The following is a 22415-nucleotide window of genomic DNA, read 5'->3' as shown; positions in this document are numbered from 1 at the left end:
TTCAATACTGAATTGATTCTTTTTAGTCCTTAAAGGGTCTGTCAAAAAATGGCTACAATTGGTATATTCATTTTGGTATTACGGGTAACTTGTGTACTAATTTCTTAAATATAGTTTCATGACTACTACATTGGCGTGACAAGCTAATTATTTGAATCCTGGCCTCCTGAAAGTAGTGTTGTTCAGTTGAAGGATCGAGCAGAATGCTCAACCGAGTCGAGCTTCGACTCGAGCCTTTACGGCTTGAGCCTTCAGAGCTCGAGCCTTATAGCCCTCGAAGCTAGAGCTGTGAAGCTCAAGTTGGAGGCACAAAACCTGGAGTTGAAGGCTCACAAAGTGCAAGTCTTTTTCTTAAGGAACGACGAGTAATCAACGAACAACGAACATTTTAAAAATTATTGTATTCATTTATACAGAAAATATGTTTGACAAATTCATTAGCTGCTATAACTTGATTTTATTTTAAGAAATTTTTTTTTTTTACCCTACGCCTTTACGGTCAATGGCTACTACGGCCATGCGACGTCTGGCAGCCCAATATAAAATGCCAGATCGAAATCGGAGCCGGATCTCTCTCTTAGCAGTTCTAAGCGTCAGCGGGGCCTCGAACTGAACTTGATTCGCCCCCTCTTTTGCCAATCTGTCAGCTTCTTCATTGCCCTGGAGTCCAACATGACTCGGGATCCACAGCAGTACAACTTGCTTCCCTTGCGAAAGTAACCTATCTATGAGAGCCCTGTATTTCTTTATAATGATGTCGTCTTTATCATCATAGCCGGTTACTGCTGAAATAGCTGCTTGGGAATCCACAAGTAAAGCAGTCTTGCAAAAGTCCCTTTTAGCCACTTCCAACGCTATGGCGATGGCGTGCAGTTCTGCATAATTTTATTTTAAGAAATGAATTTATTAATTAGTATAAATACAAAGGTTCAGTTAAAAAACAAAAGTAAAAAAGCTCGAGCCTTTTGAACCGAGCCTTGGAGGCTCACCGAGCTCTCTGTGAGGCTTGAGCTCGAACTCTGTCTGGAAACACCCACTGAATCCTGAGAATTCGAGCGCTTAAGGCTCGAGTCTTATGGCTCAGCTGTTAAACAACACTACCTGAAAGTGGCTTCCTCAAGTTTGTACCAGCTTATGTTGCTGCCAAGTTTCGCACTCTAATCAAACTCTTCGAGTTCTGTCTCACGCCAATCATCTTTTTAACTTGTCTGACATCATAATAGCGCTCGGACAGCAGCTCCATTGGGAAATTCATCGTTAGCCAATCGGGCAATGTGTCCAGTTTTAATTATTTACATGATTTGTTGGGAAAGGTGGTGTAATTCAATGTTAGTTGTTCAATGTTTTTATTCTACTCCAAGACCTTCTTGTAATGGAACATATAATATATTTTCTTTTTTTAAATCTTCCTCTCGAAGGAAAGAGGAATGTACTTCTCATCTTTGAAGAAGAATGTCATCTTTACTGGGCATGATTTTCAGCACACGTTTCTGCCTCTTATTTGGCGTTTGTGGAGAGCTGTTCCTTGATGATACGAGCATCATTACAATGATTATTCAACTTAAAGGCATGTTTCTATCAGGTTTTTTTTTTTGGACTAATTAATCCATCCACTTGAAATTATAAATTAATAATTAATGTTTTTGCAAAATTAATCAATTGCAAAAATAAAAAACATTAAGAATGTAAACTATTTCACAAAGAGGTGGATTTGGATGAAAATAAAAAACACAAATTAAAATTTAAATCAAAATTAAAAAGCCACTCTTAAGAAGATTTGAATTACACAATAGATAACATCATCCCGACTCTCGATTAGAACCTGCAATTTTATCTACGTTATTTTTTAGCAATCTAAATATTCACTTAAGCGAAAGATATATAAAATCTACTCAGAGTTTAAAATTCTCTCAGTCTTAAACATGAAAATTGCATTATTATTACTGTTCTTTGTAGGAGCTATTGTCACCAGCAATGGACAATTTAGGTGAGTATTAATTATTATTCCGCCTGTTCGCACTTATAATTTGCTGTAAGCCTTCTTTTACTAATTTGGGCTTTTAATGAATATACTCTTAGGAAAAGTAATGTTAGTAATGAACCAATTTAAGAATAATCGGATGAGATACTAGAATCATTGAGCTTTATGATAGAGCTATGGTACAGGAGACGCTTATATCGGTGCTCAGTTGCGGAGTATCGGAATTCGCCTTTAAAATTTTGTTAAGTGCTTACTGAACCTAGCTGGATGTAATTGTAAATCTGAAATTCTCTTAAAATTGAAACTTTTATCATTAAATGTAGAAAGTTAAATCTAACTATTAACTGAATAATGAAATTTGCTTTGTTACATTTGTCTTATTATCTTAGTAGAAAAAAAAAGAACCTTGACGTAAAAATTACTTTATAAGAAGATGTGCTTCAGACTTCTGTGTTTATATCTTTTGTACAGCTTTATGTCTCTGTTATATTCCACGAGTTTGGCAATATGACTGTGAACACTATTCTAACAAGACTGGATAAACTTTTCGTTTAAGTTACAAACAATTATAGGCACAGGAACGGATTAGAGGTTGACCCACAAAGGTAATATTCGTTCGATTCCGTTGGTCTAGGCCTTGCATTTTATTTAATGTTTAATGTGAGAACTTTGTAGTAAACTATTTTTGCTGGTCGCCTCCATCCACGACACCAAATTGTGGTAGTTAGACGTAAAGCCTGTACGATAAAATAGTCATTTCTTTACTTTAACATTTACTGAATAGAGGTAGACTCACTAGCAACGCCTAGGTACATCATGCATGTGGTGAATCCGTATCCAACCGCAAACATTTATTACACATTTTACACCTTTGATTTTCAGTGTTAACAATATTAATTTTGGGGTATTCGGAAATTAATCTTTATTTATTTACTTTTCAGTGTACCATTGCGAAGAGTGCAAAAAGGGCCGAGAGATTTCAATGAATTCATGCAGACATTAACCGTTAGAAAGACCAGCCTTTATCATCGCTTGCTGTTGAAGAAATCCGGTGCACGATTAGACTTAAATAATAATTTAAATGTATGTAAAAACTTGTGCCAGTTTTTATAATAATAATAAAATGATTAGTATTTTTTATATTATTTGCAAAATTACAGGTTGATTATTACGGTGAAATATCATTAGGAACACCACCACAAAATTTTTCTGTTATATTTGACACTGGATCTTCAGTATTATGGGTTCCATCTTTTAGTTGTGTCCACAGTCCAGCTTGCTGTGAGTTAATTTCGAATACTTATGAATTTTTACAATGAAATATTAAATGATTTTTTTTTCATTATTTTTTGTTTTTGAAGGGAATCACAAATTTTACTTTAGTGCAGTATCTTCAACATATCGAAGGGACGCTAGACATTTTAAAATCGTTTATGGAACAGGAGAAGTTGAAGGACACTATTCGACTGACACGCTAACAGTTAAGTATCGGCATCATTTACAGATCAATAATTGTCAATTATTAAAGAAAACCTGTCACCAGCAATTTCACCGGGATTGGGCACAAGCATTAATTTACACAATAACTTTCTTTGCGAGAGCTATATGATTCTGCTCCATCCGATATCTTGGATTTCCTGCTAATAGTCATGGATAACACCTACATCCACAAGTTTCACAAATATGCATAGATTCTGCTAAGGCCGTTAATGTGTAAAAATTCTTGGTGTTTTGCCCCGAAATATGTAAACGGTTAGACCCACACCTAGTTTTCACCATTTTTTCCACTGTTCACTTTACAGGCGCCGGAACTGCCCGTTAACTAGAAAGAAATGCCCTTTCAATATCAGCTTGCAAATATTAACAAACACATGTAATTGTTACAAATACAGTCAATTATTTCAGTTGATAATAAAAATTCTCTTTTGAATTGTTTTAATGTAGATTATTTCTTAGTCAATTGTATATTAAATAAAGGGGCAATTTGGAGCGTAACAAAACTTTGTATTGGATTTCAATATCATAAAAAATTATTTTGTATTTATTGTTTGTAGGTAGGTTCTCTTCAAGTGGTCAACCAAACATTTGGAGAAACAACTAAAGAAAGCGATAACCCATTTAAACACGCAAAATGTGATGGTTTATTTGGACTAGCTTACCCTACAGTTAGGAATGGCATCGCACCACCTCTTTATAATATGATGCAACAGAAACTAATTGATAGACCAATTATGTCTTTCTATCTTAACAGGTAAACCTGACAGTCAAAAATTGTTGTTCTTAATAATTACATTTTATTACCAAACCAAACAAAAAGAAAAAACAAAATTTTCTTGATACAGACAACAAAAAGGAAAAATTGTTTATGCCACGCTTTCGACCTAGAGCACTGGTTCTTAACCTTTTCATAGACACAAAACACAATTATATGTATGTATTTTACTCGCAGAACACAAACATTAAATAATTTTAAATTCGGTATTTAGCAAGAACCTAAAATTAAATTCAAATTAAAAAAAAAGGAACAATTTTTTGTTTTTCTATCTCTCCTAAGTTTCTAAATTTCAATCCATTTAAAATTGAAATTTCGCGGAACACTTAGACCATAGCGATTAAGAACCACTGCTTTATCTTCTAAAATTATAGATCTGTGCACAAAATAACTATAGTTTATAATTGAGAAAAACAAAGTGTACAAGAAAACAAAATTCCATATCAATACGTGGTTCACAGTGGGAGATATAGAACGGCCATAATATTACAGAATTTCATGACCCAAAAAATTTTCACCCCTTTATATCATCTACCTGTTTAGATCTGTACACAAAATAACTATAGTTTATAATTGAGAAAAACAAAGTGTACAAGAGAACGAAATTTCATACGAATACGTGGTTCACAGTGGGAGATATAGAACGGCCATAATTTTACAGAATTTCATGACCCAAAAAATTTTCAACCCTTTATATCTTCTACCTTTTTAGATCTGTGCACAAAATAACTATAGTTTATGATTGAGAAAAACAAAGTGTACAAGAGAACGAAATTCCATATCAATTCGTGGTTTACAGTGGGAGATATAGAACGGCCACAATTTTACAGAATTTCATGACCCAAAAAATTTTCAACCCTTTATATCTTCTACATTTTTAGATCTGTGCACAAAATAACTATAGTTTATAATTGAGAAAAACAAAGTGTAGAAGAGAACAAAATTCCATATCAATACGTGGTTCACAGTGGGAGATATAGAACGGCCATAATTTTACAGAATTTCATGACCCAAAAAATTTTCACCCCTTTATATCTTCTTCCTTTTTAGATCTGTGCACAAAATAACTATAGTTTATAATTGGGAAAAACAAAGTGTACAAGAGAACAAAATTTCATACGAATACGTGGTTCACAGTGGGAGATATAGAACGGCCACAATTTTACAGAATTTCATGACCCACAAAATTTTCCCCCCTTATATCTTCTACCTTTTTAGATTTTTGCACAAAATAACTATAGTTTATAATTGAGAAAAACAAAGTGTATAAGAGAAAAAAAATCCATATCAATATCTGGTTCACAGTGGGAGATATAGAACGGCCATAATTTTACAAAATTCCATGACCCAAAAAATTTTCAACCCTTTATATCTTCTACCTTTTTAGATCTGTGCACAAAATAACTATAGTTTATGATTGAGAAAAACAAAGTGTACAAGAGAACGAAATTTCATACGAATACGTGGTTCACAGTGGGAGATATAAAACGGCCATAATTTTACAAAATTCCATGACCCAAAAAATTTTCAACCCTTTATATCGTCTACCTTTTTAGATCTGTGCACAAAATAACTATAGTTTATGATTGAGAAAAACAAAGTGTACAAGAGAACGAAATTTCATACCAATACGTGGTTCACAGTGGGAGATATAGAACGGCCATAATTTTACAGAATTTCATGACCCAAAAAATTTTCAAACCTTTATATCTTCTACCTTTTTAGATCTGTGCACAAAATAACTATAGTTTATGATTGAGAAAAACAAAGTGTACAAGAGAACGAAATTTCATACGAATGCGTGGTTCACAGTGGGAGATATAGAACGGCCATAATTTTACAAAATTCCATGACCCAAAAAATTTTCAACCCTCTATATCTTCTTCCTTTTTAGATCTGTGCACAAAATAACTATAGTTTATAATTGGGAAAAACAAAGTGTACAAGAGAACAAAATTTCATACGAATACGTGGTTCAAAGTGGGAGATATAGAACGGCCACAATTTTACAGAATTTCATGACCCACAAAATTTTCAACCCTTTATATCTTCTACCTTTTTAGATCTGTGCACAAAATAACTATAGTTTATAATTGAGAAAAACAAAGTGTACAAGAGAACAAAATTCCATATCAATACGTGGTTCACAGTGGGAGATATAGAACGGCCATAATTTTACAAAATTCCATGACCCAAAAAATTTTCAACCCTTTATATCTTCTACCTTTTTAGATCTGTGCACAAAATAACTATAGTTTATAATTGAGAAAAACAAAGTGTTCAAGAGAGTAAAATTCCATATCAATACGTGGTTCACAGTGGGAGATATAGAACGGCCATAATTTTACAGAATTTCATGACCCAAAAAATTTTCACCCCTTTATATCTTCTTCCTTTTTAGATCTGTGCACAAAATAACTATAGTTTATAATTGGGAAAAACAAAGTGTACAAGAGAACAAAATTTCATACGAATACGTGGTTCACAGTGGGAGATATAGAACGGCCACAATTTTACAGAATTTCATGACCCACAAAATTTTCCCCCCTTATATCTTCTACCTTTTTAGATTTTTGCACAAAATAACTATAGTTTATAATTGAGAAAAACAAAGTGTATAAGAGAAAAAAAATCCATATCAATATCTGGTTCACAGTGGGAGATATAGAACGGCCATAATTTTACAAAATTCCATGACCCAAAAAATTTTCAACCCTTTATATCTTCTACCTTTTTAGATCTGTGCACAAAATAACTATAGTTTATGATTGAGAAAAACAAAGTGTACAAGAGAACGAAATTTCATACGAATACGTGGTTCACAGTGGGAGATATAAAACGGCCATAATTTTACAAAATTCCATGACCCAAAAAATTTTCAACCCTTTATATCGTCTACCTTTTTAGATCTGTGCACAAAATAACTATAGTTTATGATTGAGAAAAACAAAGTGTACAAGAGAACGAAATTTCATACCAATACGTGGTTCACAGTGGGAGATATAGAACGGCCATAATTTTACAGAATTTCATGACCCAAAAAATTTTCAAACCTTTATATCTTCTACCTTTTTAGATCTGTGCACAAAATAACTATAGTTTATGATTGAGAAAAACAAAGTGTACAAGAGAACGAAATTTCATACGAATGCGTGGTTCACAGTGGGAGATATAGAACGGCCATAATTTTACAAAATTCCATGACCCAAAAAATTTTCAACCCTCTATATCTTCTTCCTTTTTAGATCTGTGCACAAAATAACTATAGTTTATAATTGGGAAAAACAAAGTGTACAAGAGAACAAAATTTCATACGAATACGTGGTTCAAAGTGGGAGATATAGAACGGCCACAATTTTACAGAATTTCATGACCCACAAAATTTTCAACCCTTTATATCGTCTACCTTTTTAGATCTGTGCACAAAATAACTATAGTTTATGATTGAGAAAAACAAAGTGTACAAGAGAACGAAATTTCATACCAATACGTGGTTCACAGTGGGAGATATAGAACGGCCATAATTTTACAGAATTTCATGACCCAAAAAATTTTCAAACCTTTATATCTTCTACCTTTTTAGATCTGTGCACAAAATAACTATAGTTTATGATTGAGAAAAACAAAGTGTACAAGAGAACGAAATTTCATACGAATGCGTGGTTGACAGTGGGAGATATAGAACGGCCATAATTTTACAAAATTCCATGACCCAAAAAATTTTCAACCCTCTATATCTTCTTCCTTTTTAGATCTGTGCACAAAATAACTATAGTTTATAATTGGGAAAAACAAAGTGTACAAGAGAACAAAATTTCATACGAATACGTGGTTCAAAGTGGGAGATATAGAACGGCCACAATTTTACAGAATTTCATGACCCACAAAATTTTCAACCCTTTATATCTTCTACCTTTTTAGATCTGTGCACAAAATAAATATAGTTTATGATTGAGAAAAACAAAGTGTACAAGAGAGTAAAATTCCATATCAATACGTGGTTCACAGTGGGAAGATATAGAACGGCCACAATTTTACAAAATTTCATGACCCACAAAATTTTCAACCCTTTATATCTTCTACCTTTTTAGATCTGTGCACAAAATAACTATAGTTTATAATTGGGAAAAACAAAGTATACAAGAGAACAAAATTTCATACGAATACGTGGTTCAAAGTGGGAGATATAGAACGGCCACAATTTTACAGAATTTCATGACCCACAAAATTTTCAACCCTTTATATCGTCTACCTTTTTAGATCTGTGCACAAAATAACTATAGTTTATGATTGAGAAAAACAAAGTGTACAAGAGAACGAAATTTCATACCAATACGTGGTTCACAGTGGGAGATATAGAACGGCCATAATTTTACAGAATTTCATGACCCAAAAAATTTTCAAACCTTTATATCTTCTACCTTTTTAGATCTGTGCACAAAATAACTATAGTTTATGATTGAGAAAAACAAAGTGTACAAGAGAACGAAATTTCATACGAATGCGTGGTTCACAGTGGGAGATATAGAACGGCCATAATTTTACAAAATTCCATGACCCAAAAAATTTTCAACCCTCTATATCTTCTTCCTTTTTAGATCTGTGCACAAAATAACTATAGTTTATAATTGGGAAAAACAAAGTTTACAAGAGAACAAAATTTCATACGAATACGTGGTTCAAAGTGGGAGATATAGAACGGCCACAATTTTACAGAATTTCATGACCCACAAAATTTTCAACCCTTTATATCTTCTACCTTTTTAGATCTGTGCACAAAATAAATATAGTTTATGATTGAGAAAAACAAAGTGTACAAGAGAGTAAAATTCCATATCAATACGTGGTTCACAGTGGGAAGATATAGAACGGCCACAATTTTACAAACTTTCATGACCCACAAAATTTTCAACCCTTTATATCTTCTACCTTTTTAGATCTGTGCACAAAATAACTATAGTTTATAATTGAGAAAAACAAAGTGTTCAAGAGAGTAAAATTCCATATCAATACGTGGTTCACAGTGGGAGATATAGAACGGCCATAATTTTACAGAATTTCATGACCCAAAAAATTTTCACCCCTTTATATCTTCTTCCTTTTTAGATCTGTGCACAAAATAACTATAGTTTATAATTGGGAAAAACAAAGTGTACAAGAGAACAAAATTTCATACGAATACGTGGTTCACAGTGGGAGATATAGAACGGCCACAATTTTACAAGATTCCATGACCCAAAACATTTTCAACCCTTTATATCGTCTACCTTTTTAGATCTGTGCACAAAATAACTATAGTTTATAATTGAGAAAAACAAAGTGTACAAGAGAACAAAATTCCATATCAATACGTGGTTCACAGTGGGAGATATAGAACGGCCATAATGTTACAGAATTTCATGACCCAAAAAATTTTCACCCCTTTATATCATCTACCTGTTTAGATCTGTGCACAAAATAACTATAGTTTATAATTGAGAAAAACAAAGTGTACAAGAGAACGAAATTTCATACGTATACGTGGTTCACAGTGGGAGATATAAAACGGCCATAATTTTACAAAATTCCATGACCCAAAAAATTTTCAACCCTTTATATCGTCTACCTTTTTAGATCTGTGCACAAAATAACTATAGTTTATGATTGAGAAAAACAAAGTGTACAAGAGAACGAAATTTCATACCAATACGTGGTTCACAGTGGGAGATATAGAACGGCCATAATTTTACAGAATTTCATGACCCAAAAAATTTTCAAACCTTTATATCTTCTACCTTTTTAGATCTGTGCACAAAATAACTATAGTTTATAATTGAGAAAAACAAAGTGTATAAGAGAAAAAAAATCCATATCAATATCTGGTTCACAGTGGGAGATATAGAACGGCCATAATTTTACAAAATTCCATGACCCAAAAAATTTTCAACCCTTTATATCTTCTACCTTTTTAGATCTGTGCACAAAATAACTATAGTTTATGATTGAGAAAAACAAAGTGTACAAGAGAACGAAATTTCATACGAATACGTGGTTCACAGTGGGAGATATAAAACGGCCATAATTTTACAAAATTCCATGACCCAAAAAATTTTCAACCCTTTATATCGTCTACCTTTTTAGATCTGTGCACAAAATAACTATAGTTTATGATTGAGAAAAACAAAGTGTACAAGAGAACGAAATTTCATACCAATACGTGGTTCACAGTGGGAGATATAGAACGGCCATAATTTTACAGAATTTCATGACCCAAAAAATTTTCAAACCTTTATATCTTCTACCTTTTTAGATCTGTGCACAAAATAACTATAGTTTATGATTGAGAAAAACAAAGTGTACAAGAGAACGAAATTTCATACGAATGCGTGGTTCACAGTGGGAGATATAGAACGGCCATAATTTTACAAAATTCCATGACCCAAAAAATTTTCAACCCTCTATATCTTCTTCCTTTTTAGATCTGTGCACAAAATAACTATAGTTTATAATTGGGAAAAACAAAGTGTACAAGAGAACAAAATTTCATACGAATACGTGGTTCAAAGTGGGGGATATAGAACGGCCACAATTTTACAGAATTTCATGACCCACAAAATTTTCAACCCTTTATATCTTCTACCTTTTTAGATCTGTGCACAAAATAAATATAGTTTATGATTGAGAAAAACAAAGTGTACAAGAGAGTAAAATTCCATATCAATACGTGGTTCACAGTGGGAGATATAGAACGGCCATAATTTTACAAAATTCCATGACCCAAAAAATTTTCAACCCTTTATATCTTCTACCTTTTTAGATCTGTGCACAAAATAACTATAGTTTATAATTGAGAAAAACAAAGTGTTCAAGAGAGTAAAATTCCATATCAATACGTGGTTCACAGTGGGAGATATAGAACGGCCATAATTTTACAGAATTTCATGACCCAAAAAATTTTCACCCCTTTATATCTTCTTCCTTTTTAGATCTGTGCACAAAATAACTATAGTTTATAATTGGGAAAAACAAAGTGTACAAGAGAACAAAATTTCATACGAATACGTGGTTCACAGTGGGAGATATAGAACGGCCACAATTTTACAGAATTTCATGACCCACAAAATTTTCACCCCTTATATCTTCTACCTTTTTAGATTTTTGCACAAAATAACTATAGTTTATAATTGAGAAAAACAAAGTGTATAAGAGAAAAAAAATCCATATCAATATCTGGTTCACAGTGGGAGATATAGAACGGCCATAATTTTACAAGATTCCATGACCCAAAACATTTTCAACCCTTTATATCGTCTACCTTTTTAGATCTGTGCACAAAATAACTATAGTTTATAATTGAGAAAAACAAAGTGTACAAGAGAACAAAATTCCATATCAATACGTGGTTCACAGTGGGAGATATAGAACGGCCATAATGTTACAGAATTTCATGACCCAAAAAATTTTCACCCCTTTATATCATCTACCTGTTTAGATCTGTGCACAAAATAACTATAGTTTATAATTGAGAAAAACAAAGTGTACAAGAGAACGAAATTTCATACGAATACGTGGTTCACAGTGGGAGATATAAAACGGCCATAATTTTACAAAATTCCATGACCCAAAAAATTTTCAACCCTTTATATCGTCTACCTTTTTAGATCTGTGCACAAAATAACTATAGTTTATGATTGAGAAAAACAAAGTGTACAAGAGAACGAAATTTCATACCAATACGTGGTTCACAGTGGGAGATATAGAACGGCCATAATTTTACAGAATTTCATGACCCAAAAAATTTTCAAACCTTTATATCTTCTACCTTTTTAGATCTGTGCACAAAATAACTATAGTTTATAATTGAGAAAAACAAAGTGTATAAGAGAAAAAAAATCCATATCAATATCTGGTTCACAGTGGGAGATATAGAACGGCCATAATTTTACAAAATTCCATGACCCAAAAAATTTTCAACCCTTTATATCTTCTACCTTTTTAGATCTGTGCACAAAATAACTATAGTTTATGATTGAGAAAAACAAAGTGTACAAGAGAACGAAATTTCATACGAATACGTGGTTCACAGTGGGAGATATAAAACGGCCATAATTTTACAAAATTCCATGACCCAAAAAATTTTCAACCCTTTATATCGTCTACCTTTTTAGATCTGTGCACAAAATAACTATAGTTTATGATTGAGAAAAACAAAGTGTACAAGAGAACGAAATTTCATACCAATACGTGGTTCACAGTGGGAGATATAGAACGGCCATAATTTTACAGAATTTCATGACCCAAAAAATTTTCAAACCTTTATATCTTCTACCTTTTTAGATCTGTGCACAAAATAACTATAGTTTATGATTGAGAAAAACAAAGTGTACAAGAGAACGAAATTTCATACGAATGCGTGGTTCACAGTGGGAGATATAGAACGGCCATAATTTTACAAAATTCCATGACCCAAAAAATTTTCAACCCTCTATATCTTCTTCCTTTTTAGATCTGTGCACAAAATAACTATAGTTTATAATTGGGAAAAACAAAGTGTACAAGAGAACAAAATTTCATACGAATACGTGGTTCAAAGTGGGGGATATAGAACGGCCACAATTTTACAGAATTTCATGACCCACAAAATTTTCAACCCTTTATATCTTCTACCTTTTTAGATCTGTGCACAAAATAAATATAGTTTATGATTGAGAAAAACAAAGTGTACAAGAGAGTAAAATTCCATATCAATACGTGGTTCACAGTGGGAGATATAGAACGGCCATAATTTTACAAAATTCCATGACCCAAAAAATTTTCAACCCTTTATATCTTCTACCTTTTTAGATCTGTGCACAAAATAACTATAGTTTATAATTGAGAAAAACAAAGTGTTCAAGAGAGTAAAATTCCATATCAATACGTGGTTCACAGTGGGAGATGTAGAACGGCCATAATTTTACAGAATTTCATGACCCAAAAAATTTTCACCCCTTTATATCTTCTTCCTTTTTAGATCTGTGCACAAAATAACTATAGTTTATAATTGGGAAAAACAAAGTGTACAAGAGAACAAAATTTCATACGAATACGTGGTTCACAGTGGGAGATATAGAACGGCCACAATTTTACAGAATTTCATGACCCACAAAATTTTCACCCCTTATATCTTCTACCTTTTTAGATTTTTGCACAAAATAACTATAGTTTATAATTGAGAAAAACAAAGTGTATAAGAGAAAAAAAATCCATATCAATATCTGGTTCACAGTGGGAGATATAGAACGGCCATAATTTTACAAAATTCCATGACCCAAAAAATTTTCAACCCTTTATATCTTCTACCTTTTTAGATCTGTGCACAAAATAACTATAGTTTATGATTGAGAAAAACAAAGTGTACAAGAGAGTAAAATTCCATATCAATACGTGGTTCACAGTGGGAGATATAGAACGGCCATAATTTTACAAAATTCCATGACCCAAAAAATTTCCAACCCTTTATATAGTCTACCTTTTTAGATCTGTGCACAAAATAACTATAGTTTATGATTGAGAAAAACTAAGTGTACAGGAGAACGAAATTTCATACGAATTCGTGGTTCACCGGGGGAGATATAGAACGGCCATAATTTTACAAAATTCCATGACCCAAAAAATTTTCAACCCTTTATATCGTCTACCTTTTTAGATCTGTGCATAAAATAACTATAGTTTATGATTGAGAAAAACAAAGTGTACAAGAGAACGAAATTTCATACCAATACGTGGTTCACAGTGGGAGATATAGAACGGCCATAATTTTACAGAATTTCATGACCCAAAAAATTTTCAACCCTTTATATTTTCTACCTTTTTGGATCTGTGCACAAAATAACTATAGTTTATGATTGAGAAAAACAAAGTGTACAAGAGAACGAAATTCCATATCAAGACGTGGTTCACAGTGGGAGATATAGAATGGCCATAATTTTACAGAATTTCATGACCCAAAAAATTTTCAACCCTTTATATCTTCTACCTTTTTAGATCTGTGCACAAAATAACTATAGTTTATAATTGAGAAAAACAAAGTGTTCAAGAGAGTAAAATTCCATATCCATACGTGGTTCACAGTGGGAGATATAGAACGGCCATAATTTTACAGAATTTCATGACCCAAAAAATTTTCACCCCTTTATATCTTCTTCCTTTTTAGATCTGTGCACAAAATAACTATAGTTTATAATTGGGAAAAACAAAGTGTACAAGAGAACAAAATTTCATACGAATACGTGGTTCACAGTGGGAGATATAGAACGGCCACAATTTTACAGAATTTCATGACCCACAAAATTTTCACCCCTTTATATCTTCAACCTTTTTAGATTTTTGCACAAAATAACTATAGTTTATAATTGAGAAAAACAAAGTGTATAAGAGAAAAAAAATCCATATCAATATCTGGTTCACAGTGGGAGATATAGAACGGCCATAATTTTACAAAATTCCATGACCCAAAAATTTTTCAACCCTTTATATCTTCTACCTTTTTAGATCTGTGCACAAAATAACTATAGTTTATGATTGAGAAAAACAAAGTGTACAAGAGAGTAAAATTCCATATCAATACGTGGTTCACAGTGGGAGATATAGAACGGCCATAATTTTACAAAATTCCATGACCCAAAAAAATTCCAACCCTTTATATAGTCTACCTTTTTAGATCTGTGCACAAAATAACTATAGTTTATGATTGAGAAAAACTAAGTGTACAAGAGAACGAAATTTCATACGAATACGTGGTTCGCAGGGGGAGATATAGAACGGCCATAATTTTACAAAATTCCATGACCCAAAAAATTTTCAACCCTTTATATCGTCTACCTTTTTAGATCTGTGCATAAAATAACTATAGTTTATGATTGAGAAAAACAAAGTGTACAAGAGAACGAAATTTCATACCAATACGTGGTGCACAGTGGGAGATATAGAACGGCCATAATTTTACAGAATTTCATGACCCAAAAAATTTTCAACCCTTTATATTTTCTACCTTTTTAGATCTGTGCACAAAATAACTATAGTTTATGATTGAGAAAAACAAAGTGTACAAGAGAACGAAATTTCATACGAATATCTGGTTCACAGTGGGAGATATAGAACGGCCATAATTTTACAAAATTCCATGACCATAAAATTTTCACCCTTTATATCTTCTACCTTTTTAGATCTGTGCACAAAATAACTATAGTTTATGATTGAGAAAAACAAAGTGTACAAGTTAGTAAAATTCCATATCAATACGTGGTTCACAGTGGGAGATATAGAACGGCCATAATTTTACAAAATTCCATGACCCAAAAAATTTTCAACCCTTTATATCGTCTACCTTTTTAGATCTGTGCATAAAATAACTATAGTTTATGATTGAGAAAAACAAAGTGTACAAGAGAACGAAATTTCATACCAATACGTGGTGCACAGTGGGAGATATAGAACGGCCATAACTTTACAGAATTTCATGACCCAAAAAATTTTCAACCCTTTATATTTTCTACCTTTTTAGATCTGTGCACAAAATAACTATAGTTTATGATTGAGAAAAACAAAGTGTACAAGAGAACGGAATTCCATATCAAGACGTGGTTCACAGTGGGAGATATAGAATGGCCATAATTTTACAGAATTTCATGACCCAAAAAATTTTCAACCCTTTATATCTTCTACCTTTTTAGATCTGTGCACAAAATAACTATAGTTTATAATTGAGAAAAACAAAGTGTACAAGAGAACGAAATTTCATACGAATATCTGGTTCACAGTGGGAGATATAGAACGGCCATAATTTTACAAAATTCCATGACCATAAAATTTTCACCCTTTATATCTTCTACCTTTTTAGATCTGTGCACAAAATAACTATAGTTTATGATTGAGAAAAACAAAGTGTACAAGTTAGTAAAATTCCATATCAATACGTGGTTCACAGTGGGAGATATAGAACGGCCATAATTTTACAAAATTCCATGACCCAAAAAATTTTCAACCCTTTATATCTTCTACCTTTTTAGATCTGTGCACAAAATAACTATAGTTTATGATTGAGAAAAACAAAGTGTACAAGAGAACGAAATTTCATACGAATACGTGGTTCACAGTGGGAGATATAGAACGGCCATAATTTTACAAAATTCCATGACCCAAAAAATTTTCAACCCTTTATATCGTCTACCTTTTTAGATCTGTGCACAAAATAACTATAGTTTATGATTGAGAAAAACAAAGTGTACAAAAGAACGAAATTTCATACCAATACGTGGTTCACAGTGGGAGATATAGAACGGCCATAATTTTACAGAATTTCATGACCCAAAAAATTTTCAACCCTTTATATCTTCTACCTTTTTAGATCTGTGCACAAAATAACTATAGTTTATGATTGAGAAAAACAAAGTGTACAAGAGAGCAAAATTCCATATCAATACGTGGTTCACAGTGGGAGATATAGAACGGCAATAATTTTACAGAATTTCATGACCAAAAAAATTTTCAACCCTTTATATCTTTTACCTTTTTAGATCTGTGCACAAAATAACTATAGTTTATGATTGAGAAAAACAAAGTGTACAAGAGAACGAAATTTCATACCAATACGTGGTTCACAGTGGGAGATATAGAACGGCCATAATTTTACAGAATTTCATGACCCAAAAAATTTTCAACCCTTTATATCTTCTAGCTTTTTAGATCTGTGCACAAAATAACTATAGTTTATGATTGAGAAAAACAAAGTGTACAAGAGAGCAAAATTCCATATCAATACGTGGTTCACAGTGGGAGATATAGAACGGCAATAATTTTACAGAATTTCATGACCCAAAAAATTTTCAACCCTTTATATCTTTTACCTTTTTAGATCTGTGCACAAAATAAATATAGTTTATAATTGAGAAAAACAAAGGGTACAAGAGAACTTAATTTCATACGAATACATGGTTCACGGTGGGAGATATAGAACGGCCATAATTTTACAGAATTTCATGACCCAAACAATTTTCAACCCTTTATATCTTCTACCTTTTTAGATCTTTGCACAAAATAACTATAGTTTATAATTGAGAGAAACAAAGTGTATAAGAGAAAAAAAATCCATATCAATATGTGGTTCACAGTGGGTGATATAGAACGGCCATAATTTTACAGAATTTCATGACCCACAAAATTTTCAACCCTTTATATCAGTTAATCTTTTCATAGACGCGGAACACAGTTATATGTTCATATTTTTCTCGCGGAACACTAACATTAAATAATTTAAAATTCGGTATTTAGCAAGAACTTAAAATTAGATTAAAAAAAAAAAAAAAGGAACAATTTTTTGTTTTCGTATTTTTCCTAAGTTGCAAGTTTCAATACATTTAAAATTGAAATTTCGCGGAACACTTGGACCATATACGCGGAACACCGGTTAAGAACCACTGGCCTAGAGACTAGGTCATTTTCAGGGCTTCGTTAACTTTGTTGCTTTTGTTTCACACTATTAACATCAAAGGTTGGCGTGTCTTCTGTCCTGACTATTTAGGTCAGTGATGGCAAACCTATGACCCGCGATAGCTTTTTCACTGACAGACAATTGCTAGGCAACCATTTGTTTGTTTATGCGGGTTGATTTAGATTTTCTAATTGTATGGATAATTTATATTCTATCTGTATTTTTTTCAATCACGCATTGACACAAAAGCAGTTTAAATGCTATCTATAACCTTTAGTTTGATCATTACAGTTCAAAAACGCAAGTGACGACAAATGCTTTTGTAGTATTTGAAATAAAGCAAAAGTGTTTACAAAATATCAAATAAACTGTATAATTTTAGTCATATTTTGTTTGTTAAAAAAAAAAAATCGACAACCCAAAGCAAATAACCATATTTAGATTTTTCTTCAGATAAAACACACTTTTGTAAGGTTTTTTTCAGTTATGTTTGTAAAAAGAGACTTTCATAGCACTTGTTTCGCCCCGTTTTACCCAGTTAAGCCAACTGTATTTTAAAGATGTTTTGTTTTGAAAATATTAAGTTTAAAATTTGTAAACTTAACTCTTGTGCAAATGGGCATTAGTGACCCAAGAGCTAGTACTAAAAAAAAAAAAATGAACAAAATTTGACCCACATCTCAAAAAGGTTCGCCATCCCTGCTCTAGGTACTGTATAGGAACAGTTAATTCCTCAAAGCAAAGAAATGTGGCGTACTATACAAAGAAAAAAATGTCTTAACGTTACCAATTCTTATTGTGATTATTAAGAAACAATCCTTCCATAGGATCACAATTCCCTCTCACGATTATATAATTGGTAAAACTGAAGTGTTCAGAGAAATGATACTCCATATATCTCTCATAGAAACCACCATTTCACCTTGAAAAACATTCAGGCAACCAAACAAAAACGTGAAAGATATTTGAATGCTTTATGAAGTTATTGAAGGTTTTTTTTCAACGTGACATCATGTTACAATAAAGCGCAGTAATATGCTAGAAAATGGCGAAAAATTAATTGTTCATTCTTTTTGGTGACTGAATCATAGTTTCAATAGGATGAAAAAAATAACTGCCAGTTTCAGTCATGATATATTTTTATTATGCCGAGCTTTCGACAGTAGGGACTAGGTCATCTTCAGGGCTAATTTATAATATACAGTTTTACATTAGACTGGGCACAAGCATTAATTTACACAAAAACATGCTTCGCGAGAGCTATATGATTCTGCTCTATACAATATCTTGGATTTCCTGCGAATAGACATGGATATTATCATTACTACCACTATGTACCACTGTGTTATTAATATTACATTGTACATTAGCCCTGAAGATGACCTAGTCCCTAGATCGAAAGCTCGGCATAATAAAAATGTACAGGGTGTTCAGCATAAGACTACGGTAACTTCGGGAGGCGATTCTAGGCATCATTTTCAACAAAAAATTCCATATACACTATGGCTCGATTCGGCTCCGTTTTATAGATATTTTTAATTTTATGTTTGTTCAAGGTGTTACTACTTTTTAACAAAAAGATGTCTATATTTCTCAAACTATTAAAGCTACAGTTATTTTAATAAGCTCATTAGAAAGAAGGTTAAATTTCCTTTTATATAAACTAATTTGTATTCCACAATAATAATATTAGGTATTTTACTTTGTGGCCCAAACATAAGAAATAGCAAGTTTCTAATTTTTTCCAAAAACTTTGACTTCATTTTTCTCAAAAACATTTTATATGAAAAAACCGTGCACTATTCAGGAAAAACATCTACATACGATCACCTTTCGAAAGGTATACAATAATTGGGGTTATGTTAAAAATTGTTGCAGAAATCTGTGATTAATTGCAAAAAAGTGGGCCTCAAAACAGCGTCGGCATTATGAAAGGAATTCACTTACCATAAGAATATAACTGATCAGAATCATCAAATCCAGTACGATTTTTTGCAAACGTGTAATTTAATAATTAATTAATTTAAGAACTATGTTCAAAAATATAAAATTTACATTATAAATAATAAAATAACATAAAAAGAAGAAAAATGAATATGATGTTAAATGAGTGTTAGGTACCAATTTCGAAAGAAAGGATTTTCGTTTAACGAGTTTAGATCTGTGTTATTCTTTAGTTAATTAAAGAAATATTCCAAATAATGTGAATAAATCATCATTTTGAACTACTCAATAAATTTTTGGAATTAACAGGTTGTGAAGAGCTAATGAATAAGCCGAGAACTTACTTATCGCTCTAATCTCCAAGTTAAAAACTGACTGTTTTATCCTAATACGGCTTATAAAAACAAATAAATACAAGAAGAAGAAAAGATAGTTTAAAGCCTACATTTTATTAGATATTTAGTTGTCATTTTGCTATCATTATGCCAACGTATTCGAATATTGAATATCGCGATATGTTTTACATCTACGGTTTCGTAGATGGAAATAGTGGAGAAGCTAGGCGGCAATATTCTAGATGTTTTCCTAATAGGGTGTTCCGAACGCTTATTAAATTACACGTTTGCAAAAAATCGTACTGGATTTGATGATTCTGATCAGCTATATTCTTATGGTAGGTGAATTCCTTTCATAATGCCGACGCTGTTTTGAGGCCTACTTTTTTGCAATTAATCACAGATTTCTGCATCAATGTTTAACATAACCCCAATTATTGTATACCGCTCGAAAAGTGATCGTATGTAGATGTTTTTCCTGAATAGTGCACGGTTTTTTCATATGTAATGTTTTTGAGAAAAATGAAGTCAAAGTTTTTGGAAAAAAATAGAAACTTGCTATTCCTTATGTTTGGGCCACAAGGTAAAATACTTAATATTATTATTTTGGAATACAAATTAGCTTATTTAAAAGGAAATTTAACCTTCTTTCTAATGAGCTTATTAAAATAGCTGTAGCTTTAATAGTTTGAGAAATATAGGCAACTTTTTGCTAAAAAGTAGTAACACCTTGAAAAAACATAAAATTAAAAATATCTATAAAACGGAGCCGAATCGAGCCATAGTTTATATGGAATTTTTTGTTGCAAATGATGCCCAGAATCGCCTCCCGAAGTTACCGTAGTCTTACCGTATATCATGACTGAAACTGGCAGTGATCCTACAGTGATTAAGTCGAAAGCTTGGACTCTTTTGTAGTAATAAATTTGGTTTAATTCTCAATTAACAATCTGATAATATGCGATTGGTTCAAAAATAAATAAACTAATTTTTTATCTTTTATTTCAATTAACTTTTTAATTTATCTGTTTATCTTGTGACTCATCAACGACCAAGGCTACAGCCATCTGGAGAATTTTCTTTTTAATGAATAATGTTTTATTTTCAGAAATACAAGTGCTTCCTTGGGTGGTGAATTAATATTCGGCGGAATGAATGAAAGTCTCGTCAAGAAAGAAACATTGAATCCCATTCCTTTAAGTAAAAAAGCACATTGGCAGTTTCGTATGGATGGGTAGATACAATAAACTATCACAGAAAGTCATTTAAATTTATTTACTCTTAAATTAAATGTTATTTTTTGTTTTTGCAGAATTAACACGCTAACAGGAGATAATTGGTGCAAAAATGGTTGTGAAGCCATCGCTGATACTGGCACATCCCTGATTATTGGCCCAAAATCTGATGTTTTTGGTATATTGAACAAAATTGGTGCCAAAATTAAGAAAGGCCAAAGTGTTGGAATGGTCAGTATTTCATTCAGTTAAATCAAAACTTTATTTTATATTGTTTTCTTTGCAAATATAGCGATGGCTATTATTTTTTTTATCTACAATAGAAGATATAATTTTGTATACGAAATTTTGTATACTCGTACTTCGAAATTAAACTCCTTTAATAAAAACACAAGTGTGTTTTGTCTGAAAGTGAATATAGAAAGAGATAACATGTAAAATGAAATATTTATCATCATTTTTAAAGATTATGGTTTTTCAGGTGGATTGCAGTCGGATTTCGAAACTGCCTCCAATTATTTTCAAAATAAACGCCCGCAGTTACACATTGGAACCAAGTGATTATATAGTAACGGTAAGCATAATGAGAATTTTGTATAAAGTATAATATATTTTTTTATAAAAATAATTTGGCACTGATAACCCCTCTTAGTCTACTTTAACCACTTATCTGGGACATCTAACTCCTCTCTTAAAAGGAGTTAGATAAAGTATATTTGTCATAAATGATAATAAATCTTTTTCAACAGATGAAATCGGGTGCTGAAAAAGTGTGCTTTGTTGGTTTTTCTGCTTCAAGTATAAAAGATGCCCATTGGATCTTAGGAGATGTATTTTTAGGCAAATTCTACACAGTATTTAATTTTGGCAATGGCACTGTCTCTTTTGGACAACTCAAATAAAATTGTAATAGAAGAGAAGAATTATTCATTAATGTATTCATTTGTTGTTGCTGGTATCAACGCAGTAGACTTACATTCTTAAAATGAAATTGTTTACAAATAAATAATAATAACTTAAATGTTAATGGATAACCACTGTAATGTTATTTTGGAAGTATTTGAAATATATTTATTTTAATAAACCCAAAATTTTGAAATTTTTCTAATGTGTAGTTCAATAAGTCTGCGTCATATGCATATTTTTTGAATGTTTGGATATAAGTAAGTGTTGTGGGAAGACTTGGATGCAGGGACAT

General features: G+C 31.9%; 1 protein-coding gene across 1 annotated transcript; it reads left to right on the top strand.

Annotated features, from left to right (window-relative positions):
- The first annotated feature begins 1829 nt into the window (after positions 1-1829).
- Positions 1830-22308, top strand: LOC141457101 (lysosomal aspartic protease-like). The gene is made up of 9 exons (XM_074133628.1): positions 1830-1987; positions 2923-3064; positions 3142-3262; positions 3343-3461; positions 4036-4232; positions 21091-21216; positions 21295-21448; positions 21699-21791; positions 21967-22308. The coding sequence occupies exons 1-9, from the start codon at positions 1923-1925 to the stop codon at positions 22117-22119; spliced, it is 1170 nt and encodes a 389-aa protein (XP_073989729.1). The 5' UTR covers positions 1830-1922; the 3' UTR covers positions 22120-22308.
- Positions 22309-22415: the final 107 nt, after the last annotated feature.

The sequence above is a fragment of the Rhodnius prolixus genome, unplaced genomic scaffold (assembly GCF_049639745.1).
Source record: "Rhodnius prolixus isolate KJV_2025 unplaced genomic scaffold, Rpr scaffold_10, whole genome shotgun sequence".
NCBI lineage: Eukaryota > Metazoa > Arthropoda > Insecta > Hemiptera > Reduviidae > Rhodnius > Rhodnius prolixus.
This window is presented reverse-complemented; position numbering and strand designations above follow the sequence as displayed.

Coding starts and splice junctions, on each gene's coding strand:
- LOC141457101 (XM_074133628.1), top strand. CDS start 1,923: ATGAAAATTGCATTATTATTACTGTTCTTTGTAGGAGCTATTGTCACC. Junction 3,065..3,141: donor ACTTAAATAATAATTTAAAT/GTATGTAAAAAC, acceptor GCAAAATTACAG/GTTGATTATTACGGTGAAAT. Junction 3,462..4,035: donor ATTCGACTGACACGCTAACA/GTTAAGTATCGG, acceptor TATTGTTTGTAG/GTAGGTTCTCTTCAAGTGGT.